The sequence below is a fragment of the Heteronotia binoei genome, chromosome 10 (genome assembly GCF_032191835.1).
Source record: "Heteronotia binoei isolate CCM8104 ecotype False Entrance Well chromosome 10, APGP_CSIRO_Hbin_v1, whole genome shotgun sequence".
Classification (NCBI taxonomy): Eukaryota; Metazoa; Chordata; class Lepidosauria; order Squamata; family Gekkonidae; genus Heteronotia; species Heteronotia binoei.
This window is the reverse complement of record NC_083232.1, coordinates 2,528,179-2,541,469: the sequence shown is the minus strand read 5'-3', so window position 1 is coordinate 2,541,469 and position 13,291 is coordinate 2,528,179. Positions and strand designations below refer to the sequence as shown.

The 13,291-nt window shown below is 50.0% G+C and overlaps 1 protein-coding gene across 1 annotated transcript in view; it reads left to right on the top strand.

Annotated features, from left to right (window-relative positions):
- The window catches only part of TBRG4 (transforming growth factor beta regulator 4), a 57,401-nt gene that overhangs the window by 23,292 nt on the left and 20,818 nt on the right, over positions 1–13,291 (top strand). Inside the window, exon 8 of the mRNA XM_060248248.1 lies at positions 10,106–10,351. Within this exon, the coding sequence (XP_060104231.1) occupies positions 10,106–10,351 (246 nt within the window). The remainder of the gene's footprint in view (positions 1–10,105; positions 10,352–13,291) is intronic.

The following is a 13,291-nucleotide window of genomic DNA, read 5'->3' as shown; positions in this document are numbered from 1 at the left end:
GACGAGGAGATTCCTTGACCAGCAGGACAAAGTCTGAGTCCAGGGACACCTTTAAGGCCAACAAAGTTTAGCCCTGACCAATGTTCCTGTGAGCAGAAATTCTACTTTGTGAGCGACAGGCACTAAAGTGGTGAGTTAATGGCATTGAAGTTGTGAGCTCCTGTATAAAATTATTGTGCTCTGGGGCCATCCTTCCTGAGCAAAGACAAAAATGCATGAGCTGGAAGCTGAAAATCTGTGAGCTAGCTCACGCTCACTCAGTTTAAGTGAGAACATTGGCCCTGAGCTGGATAGCCCAGGCAAGTCTGATCTTGTCAGTTCTCAGAAGCTAAGCAGCGTGGATTCTGGCAAGTACTTGGATGGGAGACCTCCTTGGAATACCAGAACTGGAGACAGGGGCAGGCTTTTTTCAGCCACCTCTCTGAATATCCTCCAGGTCTCCCCTTAAGGGGCAGTCATCAGAGGTCACTGTGACTTCCAAGTGCACACTCACACGCATACACACAAAAAAATACCAAAAACAACAAAGACCCACAAAGTTTAATTCTGGGTATTTTGAACATATGAAGCTACTGAATCAGCCCCTGGGTCCATCAAAATCAGTCTTGAATACTCAGACAGGCAGCGGCTCTCCTGGGTCTCAAGCGCAGGTTTTTCACTCCTACTTGCCTGGACCCTTTTAGTTGGAGATGCTGGGGATTGAACCTGGGACCTTCTGCTCATCAAGCAGATGTTCTACTACTGAGCCACTGTCCCTCCCTAAAATCAGTATTGTCTACTCAGACTGGCAGCGGCTCTCCAGGGTCTCAAGCTGAGGTTTTTCATGCCTGTCTGCCTGGACGCTTTTTAGTTGGAGATGCCGGGGATTGAACCTGGGACCTTCTGCTTACCAAGCAGATGCTCTACCACTGAGCCACCGTCCCTCCCAAAAAAAGACCTAGGTATGAACATCTGAAGCTGCCTTCTACTGAATCAGACCCTTGGCCCATGAAAGTCAGTGTTGTCTGCTCAGACTGGCAGCAGCTCTCCAGGGTCTCAAGCTGAGGTTTTTCATGCCTATTTGCTTGGACCCAAGCAGATGCTCTACCACTGAGCCTCTGTCCCTCCCCTTTTAAGACTAATAAAGTGTAATTCTGAATATAAGCTTTTGTGTGCATGCATTAAACTTTGTTAGTCTTAAAGATGCCTGACTGGTCTCAAACTGCTTCAGGCCCACCTGAATCTTCCTTGATCAGTGATAACGTGAAGATTTGGTGCTGTTAACTCAGAGGTCCCCAGCCTTTTAGAGCCTGCGGGCACCATTGAAATTCTGACATGGGGCGGTGGGCAGAACTACAAAATGGCTACTGCAGGAGGCGGAGCCAACCATGTAAGGTCAGGAAGTGAATTCATGCATAACTCTGATGGCTACTAGAACAAAGTTGGAGTCCAGTGACACCTTCAAGACCAACAAAGTTTTATTCAGAATGTAAGCTTCTGTAGGCATGCAGACTTCCTCAGACAATGGAATGGGGTACAGTGAGCAGAGCCACTTATAGCCGGTGGGCAGTGCTTAAGAATGAAGAAGAAGATATTGGATTTATATCCCGCCCTCCACTCCGAAGAGTCTCAGAGCGGCTCACAATCTCCTTTCCCTTCCTCCCCCACAACAGACACCCTGTGAGGTAGATGAAGATATTGGATTTATATCCCGCCCTCCACTCCGAAGAGTCTCAGAGCGGCTCACAATCTCCTTTACCTTCCTCCCCCACAACAGACACCCTGTGAGGTAGATGAAGATATTGGATTTATATCCCGCCCTCTGCTCCGAAGAGTCTCAGAGCGGCTCACAATCTCCTTTACCTTCCTCCCCCACAACAGACACCCTGTGAGGTAGATGAAGATATTGGATTTATATCCCGCCCTCCGCTCCGAAGAGTCTCAGAGCGGCTCACAATCTCCTTTACCTTCCTCCCCCACAACAGACACCCTGTGAGGTAGATGAAGATATTGGATTTATATCCCGCCCTCCGCTCCGAAGAGTCTCAGAGCGGCTCACAATCTCCTTTACCTTCCTCCCCCACAACAGACACCCTGTGAGGTAGATGAAGATATTGGATTTATATCCCGCCCTCCACCCCAACGAGTCTCAGAGCGGCTCACAGTCTCCTTTCCCTTCCTCCCCCACAACAGACACCCTGTGAGGTAGATGAAGATAGTGGATTTATATCCCGCCCTCCGCTCCGAAGAGTCTCAGAGCGGCTCACAATCCCCTTTACCTTCCTCCCCCACAACAGACACCCTGTGAGGTAGATGAAGATATTGGATTTATATCCCGCCCTCCGCTCCGACGAGTCTCAGAGCGGCTCACAATCTCCTTTCCCTTCCTCCCCCCACAACAGACACCCTGTGAGGTAGATGAAGATATTGGATTTATATCCCGCCCTCCACTCCGAAGAGTCTCAGAGCGGCTCACAATCTCCTTTCCCTTCTTCCCCCACAACAGGCACCCTGTGAGGTAGATGAAGATATTGGATTTATATCCCGCCCTCCACTCCGAAGAGTCTCAGAGCGGCTCACAATCTCCTTTCCCTTCTTCCCCCACAACAGACACCCTGTGAGGTAGATGAAGATATTGGATTTATATCCCGCCCTCCACTCCGAAGAGTCTCAAAGCGGCACACAATCTCCTTTCCCTTCTTCCCCCACAACAGACACCCTGTGAGGTAGATGAAGATATTGGATTTATATCCCGCCCTCCACTCCGAAGAGTCTCAGAGGGGCTCACAATCTCCTTTACCTTCCTCCCCCACAACAGACACCCTGTGAGGTGGGTGGGGCTGAGAGGGCTCTCACAGCAGCTGCCCTTTCAAGGACAACCTCTGCCAGAGTTATGGGTGACCCAAGGCCATTCCAGCAGGTGCAAGTGGAGGAGTGGGGAATCAAACCCGGTGCTCCCAGATAAGTGGTACAAATTTAGAATCTAATGGCAAATGGTTACGCTTCATCAATTCAGGCTGAAGCCTTCTTAACAAATGCCTTTTAAAATAAACGTACTATTAAGAATATTTTCTTGAAAATACCCAGCTTACCTTATAAATTCCTGCAAGGACCTTAAAAAAAAAATCCACACAGCCCATTGGATCTCCAGTGGCCAATCAGGAACACTGCTGGGCAAAAGCTCCACCAATCCCTGCCCACTTTTTAAAAACACTTGGCAGGTTCCAAGAAAGGTGTTGGGGGGGGGCACCAGGTTTGTTTGTTTTATATCCCGCCCTCCCCTAGCGGGCTCAGGGCAACTAACAACAAAGCTTCGACCTTCATCAGAAATACAATAAAATCATTACAAATCGTTTCAAACTCTTACAGCAAATTAGGTGGACAAGAGCATCACTAGGAAATACATTTCCTTTTGTTTTAGTGTGCGGACTCTTGTCTGGGAGTACCGGGTTTTATTCCCCAGTCCTCCACTTGCACCTCTTAGCATGGCCTTGGGTCAGCCAGAGCTCTGGCAGAGGTTGTCCTTGAAAGGGCAGCTGCTGGGAGAGCCCTCTCAGCCCCACCCACCTCAGAGGGTGTCTGTTGTGGGGGAGGAAGGTAAAGGAGATTGTGAGCCGCTCTGAGACTCTTTGGAGTGGAGGGCGGGATATTAATCCAATATCTTCATCTACCTCACAGGGTGTCTGTTGTGGGGGAGGAAGGGAAAGGAGATTGTGAGCCGCTCTGAGACTCTTCGGAGTGGAGGGCGGGATATAAATCCAATATCTTCTTCTACCTCACAGGATGTCTGTTGTGGGGGAGGAAGGTAAAGGAGATTGTGAGCCGCTCTGAGACTCTTTGGAGTGGAGGGCGGGATATAAATCCAATATCTTCATCTACCTCACAGGGTGTCTGTTGTGGGGGAGGAAGGGAAAGGAGATGGTGAGCCGCTCTGAGACTCTTCAGAGTGGACGGTGGGATATAAATCCAATATCTTCATCTACCTCACAGGGTGTCTGTTGTGGGGGAGGAAGATAAAGGAGATTGTGAGCCGCTCTGAGACTCTTCAGAGGGGAGGGTGGGATATAAATCCAATATCTTCATCTACCTCACAGGGTGTCTGTTGTGGGTGGAGGAAGGGAAAGGAGATTGTGAGCCGCTCTGAGACTCTTCGGAGTGGAAGGCGGAATATAAATCCAATATCTTCATCTACCTCACAGGGTGTCTGTTGTGGGGGAGGAAGGGAAAGGAGATTGTGAGCTGCTCTGAGACTCTTTGGAGTGGAGGGCGGGATATAAATCCAATATCTTCATCTACCTCACAGGGTGTCTGTTGTGGGGGAGGAAGGGAAAGGAGATTGTGAGCTGCTCTGAGACTCTTTGGAGTGGAGGGTGGGATATAAATCCAATATCTTCATCTACCTCACAGGGTGTCTGTTGTGGGGGAGGAAGGTAAAGGAGATTGTGAGCTGCTCTGAGACTCTTCGGAGTGGAGGGCGGGATATAAATCCAATATCTTCATCTACCTCACAGGGTGTCTGTTGTGGGGGAGGAAGGTAAAGGAGATTGTGAGCCGCTCTGAGACTCTTCGGAGTGGAGGGCGGGATATAAATCCAATATCTTCATCTACCTCACAGGGTGTCTGTTGTGGGGGGGGGCGGGGAAGGTAAAGGAGATTGTGAGTTGCTCTGACACTCTTCGGAGTGGAGGGCGGGATATAAATCCAATATCTTCATCTACCTCACAGGGTGTCTGTTGTGGGGGGGGAGTAAGGTAAAGGAGATTGTGAGCCGCTCTGAGACTCTTCGGAGTGGAGGGCGGGATATAAATCCGATATCTTCATCTACCTCACAGGGTGTCTGTTGTGGGGGGGGTGGGGCGGGGAAGGTAAAGGAGATTGTGAGCCCCTCTGAGACTCTTCGGAGTGAAGGGAGGGATATAAATCCAATATCTTCATCTACCTCACAGGGTGTCTGTTGTGGGGGAGGAAGGTAAAGGAGATTGTGAGCCACTCTGAGACTCTTTGGGGTGGAGGGCGGGATATAAATCCTATATCTTCATCTACCTCATAGGGTGTCTGTTGTGGGGGAGGAAGGGAAAGGAGATTGTGAGCCGCTCTGAGACTCTTCAGAGTGGAGGGCGGAATATAAATCCAATATCTTCATCTACCTCACAGGGTGTCTGTTGTGGGGGAGGAAGGTAAAGGAGATTGTGAGCCCCTCTGAGACTCTTCGGGGTGGAGGGCGGGATATAAATCCAATATCTTCATCTACCTCACAGGGTGTCTGTTGTGGGGGAGGAAGGTAGAGGAGATTGTGAGCCACTCTGAGACTCTTCGGAGTGGAGGGCGGGAGATAAATCTAATATCTTCATCTACCTAATAGGGTGTCTGTTGTGGGGGAGGAAGGGAAAGGAGATTGTGAGCCGCTCTGAGACTCTTCGGAGTAGAGGGCGGGATATAAATCCAATATCTTCATCTACCTCACAGGGTGTCTGTTGTGGGGGGTAGGAAGGGGAAGGAGATTGTGAGCCGCTCTGAGACTTTTCGGAGTGGAGGGCAGGATATAAATCCAATATCATCTTCTTCATCTTCTTCTTCTTCTGTTTTACCTAGAGTTGCAGCAACAGCAATTAACAGGCAACTTTTATTACCTTTTATTGCTATCCAGACCAAACGGTCTTCCAATTTATTGCGCTATTTCGCTGTTTCAGCCTAACTTTGTATCAATTTTACACTCTTAGCCCACCAACTACATATATTTCAGTCCAGTGTACCCTGTCCCCTTGTCTGAAGAAGTCTGCATGCATACAGAAGCTTACATTCTGAATAAAACTTTGTTGGTCTTAAAGGTGCCACTTGACTCCTGCTTTGTTGTACCTACAGTTACACTTACAGGGATTGGGGTCCCCTGTGTTAGCTCTTCTTCCAGCATGCAGTTGGGATCAGGATCTGCCGCTAGATGGCAGCACCAGATAAGAAACTTTTTGTAAGGACTCATAGCAGATTGGAGACCTGCTTTCCACCTGATGTCATGAGACAGGAAAAGTTGAATGTCCTGGGAACTGTGACTTCTCTCTCATTGTGTCACCATTCAGGCTCAATCAGCGATTGAGGGACGATGGCTCAGTGGTAGAGCATCTGCTTAGTAAGGAGAAGGTCCCAGGTTCGAACCCCAGTATCTCCAACTAAAAAGGGTCCAGGCAAGTAGGCGTGGAAAACCTCAGCTTGAGACTCTGGAGAGCAGGAGAGGGACAGTGGCTCAGTAGTAGAGCATCTGTTTGGGAAGCAGAAGGTCCCAGGTTCAATCCCTGGCATCTCCCAACTAAAAAGGGGTCCAGGCAAGTAGGCGTGAAAAACCTCAGCTTGAGACCCTGGAGAGCCGCTGCCCGTCTGAGTAGACAATACTGACTTTGATGGACTGAGGGTCTGATTCAGTATAAGGCAGCTTCATATGTAGGGAGGGCTGGTGAATACCATGAGTTTCAGAGAAGCCCTGGGTCAGCATTTTATGTTATGCCACTGAAGGGTCACGTCTGTCCTGCAAATGAAGAAGGATTTTTAACCAGCTTAAGCACTTGGTGCTCTCCCCCCCCCCCACACACACACATACCTGTTTACTGCAAATTCTGTTCCTGTGGTTTTTGCAAGCATCTGACCTTGTTTCCAGAGGGGAAAAATAATGGAAGTTAAAAGATGGTTGCTGAATTTCAGAGCAAAATACAATCTGAGAGAGGTCACTATAATGGATGACACAACAAAAAATACAAGCTAGTGACCAATTTACTAAGAAATATATAGAAACCAGTCCAAATGTCCAAAACACGTTCATTCAAGTCCCAAAGTAGTGTGGTGACAAGCCTCATACTGAGCTGTTGCCGATGTGAGATTGCTGTTGGAGACGTTCTGCATCCCCTTTTTTAAAAATTATGTAAAGAATCTATATAACTGAATCAATATTGGTCCCAGGTCTGATGAAGACTGGAAAGAAACAAGTACTTAATCGACTGGCTTGTCACCAAACTACTCCTCCCCCCCTTAACAGACACCCTGTGAGGTGGGCGGGGCTGAGAGGGCTCTCCCAGCAGTTGCCCTTTCAAGGACAACTCTGTGAGAGCTCTGGCTGACCCAAGGCCATTCCAGCAGTGGAGGAGTGGGGAATCAAACCCGGTTCTCCCAGATACATACTTCACCACTACACCCAACTGGCTCTCTGTTAGAGCTATGGCTGACCCAAGGCCATTCCAGCAGGAGCAAGTGGAGGAGTGGGGAATCAAAGCCGGTTCTCCCAGATAAGAGTCCATGCACTTAACCACTACATCCAACTGGCTCTCAACTACATCAAACTGGCTCTCACCAGACTGGTAGTTTTCACGGGCCTCAGTTCCATGCTGTTGGACTTGGGAATGAAGACGCGCTACAGATGAGGACACAGTCCCAGTGGGCCAGCTCCAAATGGGCCCTTTTTTGTCCCCTCCTGCAGCTATTTCAGGCCCTGACCTCCAAAGAGTCCTTTGGACGAGGCAGACTTGTCTTTTTTCAGTGGCAGCGAGCCAGAGCCGTTCCAGCTGCCAGCCAGCCAGAGACAGGAGGGAGAAAATTTTCCACTCTTCTCTGTTTCTGTGGGAAATGTTCTGTTCCTCAAGACGTATTGTTTCATACAGTTAGGAACAGCGAAGGGATGGGGTTTTTGCCAATGCTGAGCCAATACAATACTGAGCAAGTTTGGCCCTTGCAAAGTTGTAGTTAATGTTATTTGGTGGATAAAGCCGCAAAAGCACGTAATTCAAACTTAAATAAAAAAATCAAGTTAGCATTTATGCAGCCCCCCCCCTCCCTCCCAGCTTTTCCCCCAGCCCCACAGAAGGAGGCGGTAGAGGCTCTCGTGGCAGCGGAGCGAACGAGCACCCAGGCGCAGCCGCTGCACTTTCCATGTGCAAAATGAAGGTCTCGCTTTTTCTTTACTGAGAAAATAGTTCTCCGTTGAACCCAGACTTTAAGAAACCAGAGAGCAAGCAACAGACTGCTTTTATTGCTCTGTTACACCTTCTTCTAAGCTCTGCTCACGACCTGAGTTTGATCTCAGCGGAAGCTGGTTCAGGTAGCCGGCTCCAGGTTGACTCAGCCTTCCATCCTTCCGAGGTCAGTCAAATGAGTCCTCAGCTTGCTGGAAACAACTGGTGCTTGCACAGGGGACCTTTCCTTTTAAGAGCCCCGTGGCGCAGAGTGTTAAAGCTGCACTATTGCAGTCCTAAGCTCTGCTCACAAACTGAGTTCGATCCCCAGCGGAAGCAAGGTTTTCAGGTAGCCGGCTCCAGGTTAACTCAGCCTTCCATCCTTCCGAGGTTGGTAAAATTAGTCCCCAGCTTGCTGGGGGGAAAGTGTAGATGACTGGGGAAGGCAATGGCAAACCACCCTGTAAAAAGTCTGCCGTGAAAACATTGTGAAAGTCGGAAACGACTGGTACTTGCACAGGGGACTACCTTTTTACTATGATGAGATTGGGAACAACTAGCAAAATCACGGTGTGGAGGTACTATGGTGAGAAACAGCATTAATCTTCAGGTCTGCTAATAAATAAGAGCCCCGTGGCACAGAGTGTTAAAGCTGCAGTACTGCAGTCCTAAGCTCTGCTCACAACCTGAGTTCGATCCCCGGCGGAAGCTGGGTTTTCAGGTAGCCCCCATTAAAAAGTCAGCCATGAAAACGTTGTGAAAGCAACATCACCTCAGAGTCAGAAACGACTGGTGCTTGCACAGGGGACGACCTTTACCTTTACTTAACACCTTCTTCAGTTCTGACATACAGATGCTATCCAGACCAAATGTCCTTTCAGTTTGACCAAATGTCCTTTCAATTTGTGAATTTCACTCTTTTGCTATTGGATTATAACTCTTACTATTTTGCATGCTTAACAACTGCCCACCAGCTATATGTAACTGTGCTTACCGTGCACCATTCTTTCATCTGAAGAAGTGTGCATGCCTACGGAAGCTTCCATTCTGGATAAAACTTGGTTGGTCTTAAAGGAGCTCCTGGAGTCCAACTTTGTTCTATTGCTTCAGACCAACATGGCTGCCCACCTGAATCTGTCGCCAGTCAGCTGATCAGCAGCTGCTCCTGGGTGCCCCTCCCCCCCTGCAATTTAAATGTCCCGGGAGGAGATGGCTCCCACCCTCCCAGCTTTCGCCCCAGCGTGCACAAATCACGTGGATGTCGCCTAATTGGTGCACCGGCCCTGTGTGCAAATTGGAGAAGGAGCTTGGAGGAACGTCGACTGAGGAAGGTGGCAGGATAGAGGCTTACAAGATTATGCATGGGATAGAGAAGGTAGAGAAAGAAGTCCTTTTCTCCCTTTCTCACAATACGAGAACTCGTGGGCATTCAATGAAATTGCTGAGCAGTCGGGCTAGAACGGATAAAAGGAAGTCCTTCTTCACCCAAAGGGTGATTAACACAGGGAATTCACTGCCACAGGAGGTGGTGGCAGCTACAAGCATAGGTGCTTCAAGAGGGGATTGGATAAGCGTATGGAGCAGAGATCCATCAGTGGCTATTAGCCACAGCGTATTGTTGGAACTCTGTGTCTAGGGCAATTGATGCTCTGTATTCTTGGTGCTTTTTTTGGGGGGGGGCAACAGTGGGGAGGGCTTTTAGTGTCCTGGCTCCACTGATGGACCTCCTAATGGCACCTGGGTTTTTGGGACACTGTGTGACACAGAGTGCTGGACTGGATGGGCCTTTGGCCTGATCCAGCATGGCTTCTCTTATGTTCTTATGTCTGAGGCAGTGGTGCTCTGTACTCTTGGTGCTTGGAGTGGGGGGGGGCACAGTGGGAGGGCTTCTGGTGTCCTGGCTCCACTGATGGACCTCCTGATGGCACTTGGGGTTTTTTGGTCACTGTGTGACACAGAGCGTTGGACTGGATGGACCATTGGCCTGATCCAACACAGTTTCTGTTATGTTCCTAAGTGTGCCCTTGAACATTGTTCCAGCTGGGCATGAGAAGGAAGGGAGGTACGCCAAAGTCCACGTGCTCTAGTCCAGGAGAGCACCTCCTTGTGGGACGTGCCCATGCCATTGTGGAGGGTACCTGCTAGGTTTTCTGCCATCCCTTGTGTTTCATTGTGCTCCTTTCTTTCCTGCCCAGGTGATCAGTCCCCCAAGGGGCACAACTACCAGCTGAAAGTGATTCACATCAACTCCACTGCCCGGCTGGAGTGTACTGGCTATGTCGGGCCTCTCTTGCCACAGGAAGCCCTGGACCTCAGGGAGCTGCATGGGGAAAGGAAGGCGACCCCGCTGCAGAGCGGCTTGAAGGAAACGCTAAAGAGTGTCGCTGGCGAGGAGGACAAAGCCCGCTTTGAGGTGGACACTGTCTTCGGCTGGCAGCTGGGTAAGCGCTGCCTGGAAAAGTGCACTGAAGGCAGGAGCTCTATGGAGCCCTGCGCCTCAGGCACTCCCTCTGTTCCATCACTAGGGCATTCAAGATAATGCTGGTGGGAGAAAGGCAACTGGTGTGCCCACTCAATTGCAGTCCATAAACATAAGGACATGAGAGAAGCCCTGTTGGATGAGGCCAATGGCACATCCAGTCCAACACTCTGTGTCACATAAGAACATAAGAGAAGCCATGTTGGATCAGGCCAATGGCCCATCCAGTCCAACACTCTGGGTCACATAAGAACATAAGAGAAGCCCTGCTGGATCAGGCCAATGACCCATCCAGTCCAACACTCTGTGTCACATAAGAACATAAGAGAAGCCCTGTTGGATCAGGCCAATGGCCCATCCACTCCAACACTCTGTGTCACATAAGAACATAAGAGAAGCCATGTTGGATCAGGCCAAAAGCCCATCCACTCCAACACTCTGTGTCACACAGTGGCCAAAAACAACCAGATGCCATCAGGAGGTCCACCAGTGGGGCCAGGACATTAGAAGCCCTCCCATTGTGCCCCCCCCCCAAAGTACCAAGAAGACAGAGCATCACTGCCTCAGACATAAGAGAAGCCATGTTGGATCAGGCCAGTGGCCCATCCAGTCCAACACTCTGTGTCACATAAGAACATAAGAGAAGCCCTGCTGGATCAGGCCAATGACCCATCCAGTCCAACACTCTGTGTCACATAAGAACATAAGAGAAGCCCTGTTGGATCAGGCCAATGGCCCATCCAGTCCAACACTCTGTGTCACATAAGAACATAAGAGAAGCCATGTTGGATCAGGCCAAAGGCCCATCCACTCCAACACTCTGTGTCACACAGTGGCCAAAAACAACCAGATGCCATCAGGAGGTCCACCAGTGGGGCCAGGACACTAGAAGCCCTCCCACTGTGCCCCCCTCAGCACCAAGAAAACAGAGCATCACTGCTTCAGGCAGAAAGTTCCAACAATACGCTGTGGCTAATAGCCACTGATGGACCTCTGCTCTATACGCTTATCCAATCCCATCTTGAATCTGTCGATGCTTGTAGCTGCCACCACCTCCAGTGGCAGTGAATTCCACATGTTAATCACCCTTTGGGTGAAGAAGTACTTCCTTTTATCTGTTTTAACTTAACTGCTCAGCAATTTCATTGAATGCCCACGAGTTCTTGTATTGTGAGAAAGGGAGAAAAGGACTTCTTTCTCTACTTTCTCCATCCCATGCATCATCTTGTAAACCTCTATCATGTCACCCCGCAGTCGACGTTTCTCCAAGCTAAAAAGCCCCAAGCATTTTAACCTTTCTTCATAGGGAAAGTGTTCCAGCCCTTGAATCATTCTACTTGCCCTTTTCTGCACTTTTTCCAATGCTAAAATATCTTTTTTGAGATGCGATGACCAGAATTGTAGACAGCACAAATGAAACAGCTGGCCATGAAATAGCTGGCTGCAAAACTGCTTCAAGAAGGTTCTGAATGCTTTTCTGCTGTGTATAAGGTGTGGAGAGTAGATAGATTCATGGAGGATGCTATCAGTGGATACTAGCCACGGTGACTGAGAGAAACCTCCACATTCAGAGGCACTCATTCTCTGCATCCCAGTTCCAGGAGGCAGCATAAGGCTTCTCTGCCCTGTGGCTGGCTGTGCAGAGGAACTGGCTGGCCCCTGTGTGAGACAGACTAGATGAACCACTGATCTGCTCCAGCAGGGTTCTTCCTGTGTTCTTATCAGGAATCTGGCCCAGCAGGCATCTGTCCTGCTGCTGTTGAGCCTGCCATAGCTGGTTGCTTGGAACTGGCCCCCTCCCGTCCAGAGCCCTGCTGGGTCAGACCAATAATCCTTCTAGTCCAGCCTCCTGTCTCACACAGTGGCCAGCCAGTCTCTCTGGAGGGCCAACAACAGGGCAGAGAGGCTGAGGACTTCCCCTGAGAAGAACATCAGAAGAGCCCTGCTGGATCGGACTAATGAAGGTCCTTCTATTCCAGCCTCCTTTCTCACACAGTGGCCAGCCAGTTCCTTTGGAGGGCCCACAACAGGGCAGAGAGACCAAGGCCTTTCCCTGGGAAGAACCTCAGAAGAGCCCTGCTGGGTCAGACCAGTGAGGGTCCATCTAGTCCAGCCTCCTGTCTCACACAGTGGCTATCCAGTCCCTCTGGAGGGCCAACAACAGGGCAGAGAGGCCGAGGCCTTCCCCTGAGAAGAACATCAGAGGAGCCCTCTTGGATCACACCAGTGAGGGTCCATCTAGTCCAGCCTCCTGTCTCACGCAGTGGCCAGCCAGTTCTTCCGGAGGGCCAAAAACAGGGCAGAGAGACCAAGACCTTCCCCTGTTAACACTAGAATAAGAGCCCTGCTAGATCAAAGCAGTGGTCTATCAAGTCCAGCCTCCTGTCTCACACAGTGGCCAGCCAGTTCCTCCGAAGGGCCAACAACAGGGCAGAGAGGCCGAGGCCTTCTCCTGAGAAGAACATCAGAGGAGCCCTCCTGGATCACACCAGTGAGGGTCCATCTAGTCCAGCCTCCTGTCTCACACAGTGGCCAGCCAGTTCCTCCGAAGGGCCAACAACAGGGCAGAGAGGCCGAGGCCTTCTCCTGAGAAGAACATCAGAGGAGCCCTCCTGGATCACACCAGTGAGGGTCCATCTAGTCCAGCCTTCTGTCTCACACAGGGGCCCACCAGCTCTTCTGGAGGGCCAACAACAGGGCAGAGAGGCTGAGGCCTTCCCCAGGTGTTGCCTCTTAGCTCTGGCACTTAGAGGATTAGTGCCTCTAAAGGTGGACGTTCCCCTTAGCCACTCAGACTAGTAGCCACTGATAGACTTACCTCCATGAATCTAACCTACTTTTAAAGCTCTTTATTCCTGTGGGCATCACAACATCTTCCACATTTTGAACATATGAACATATG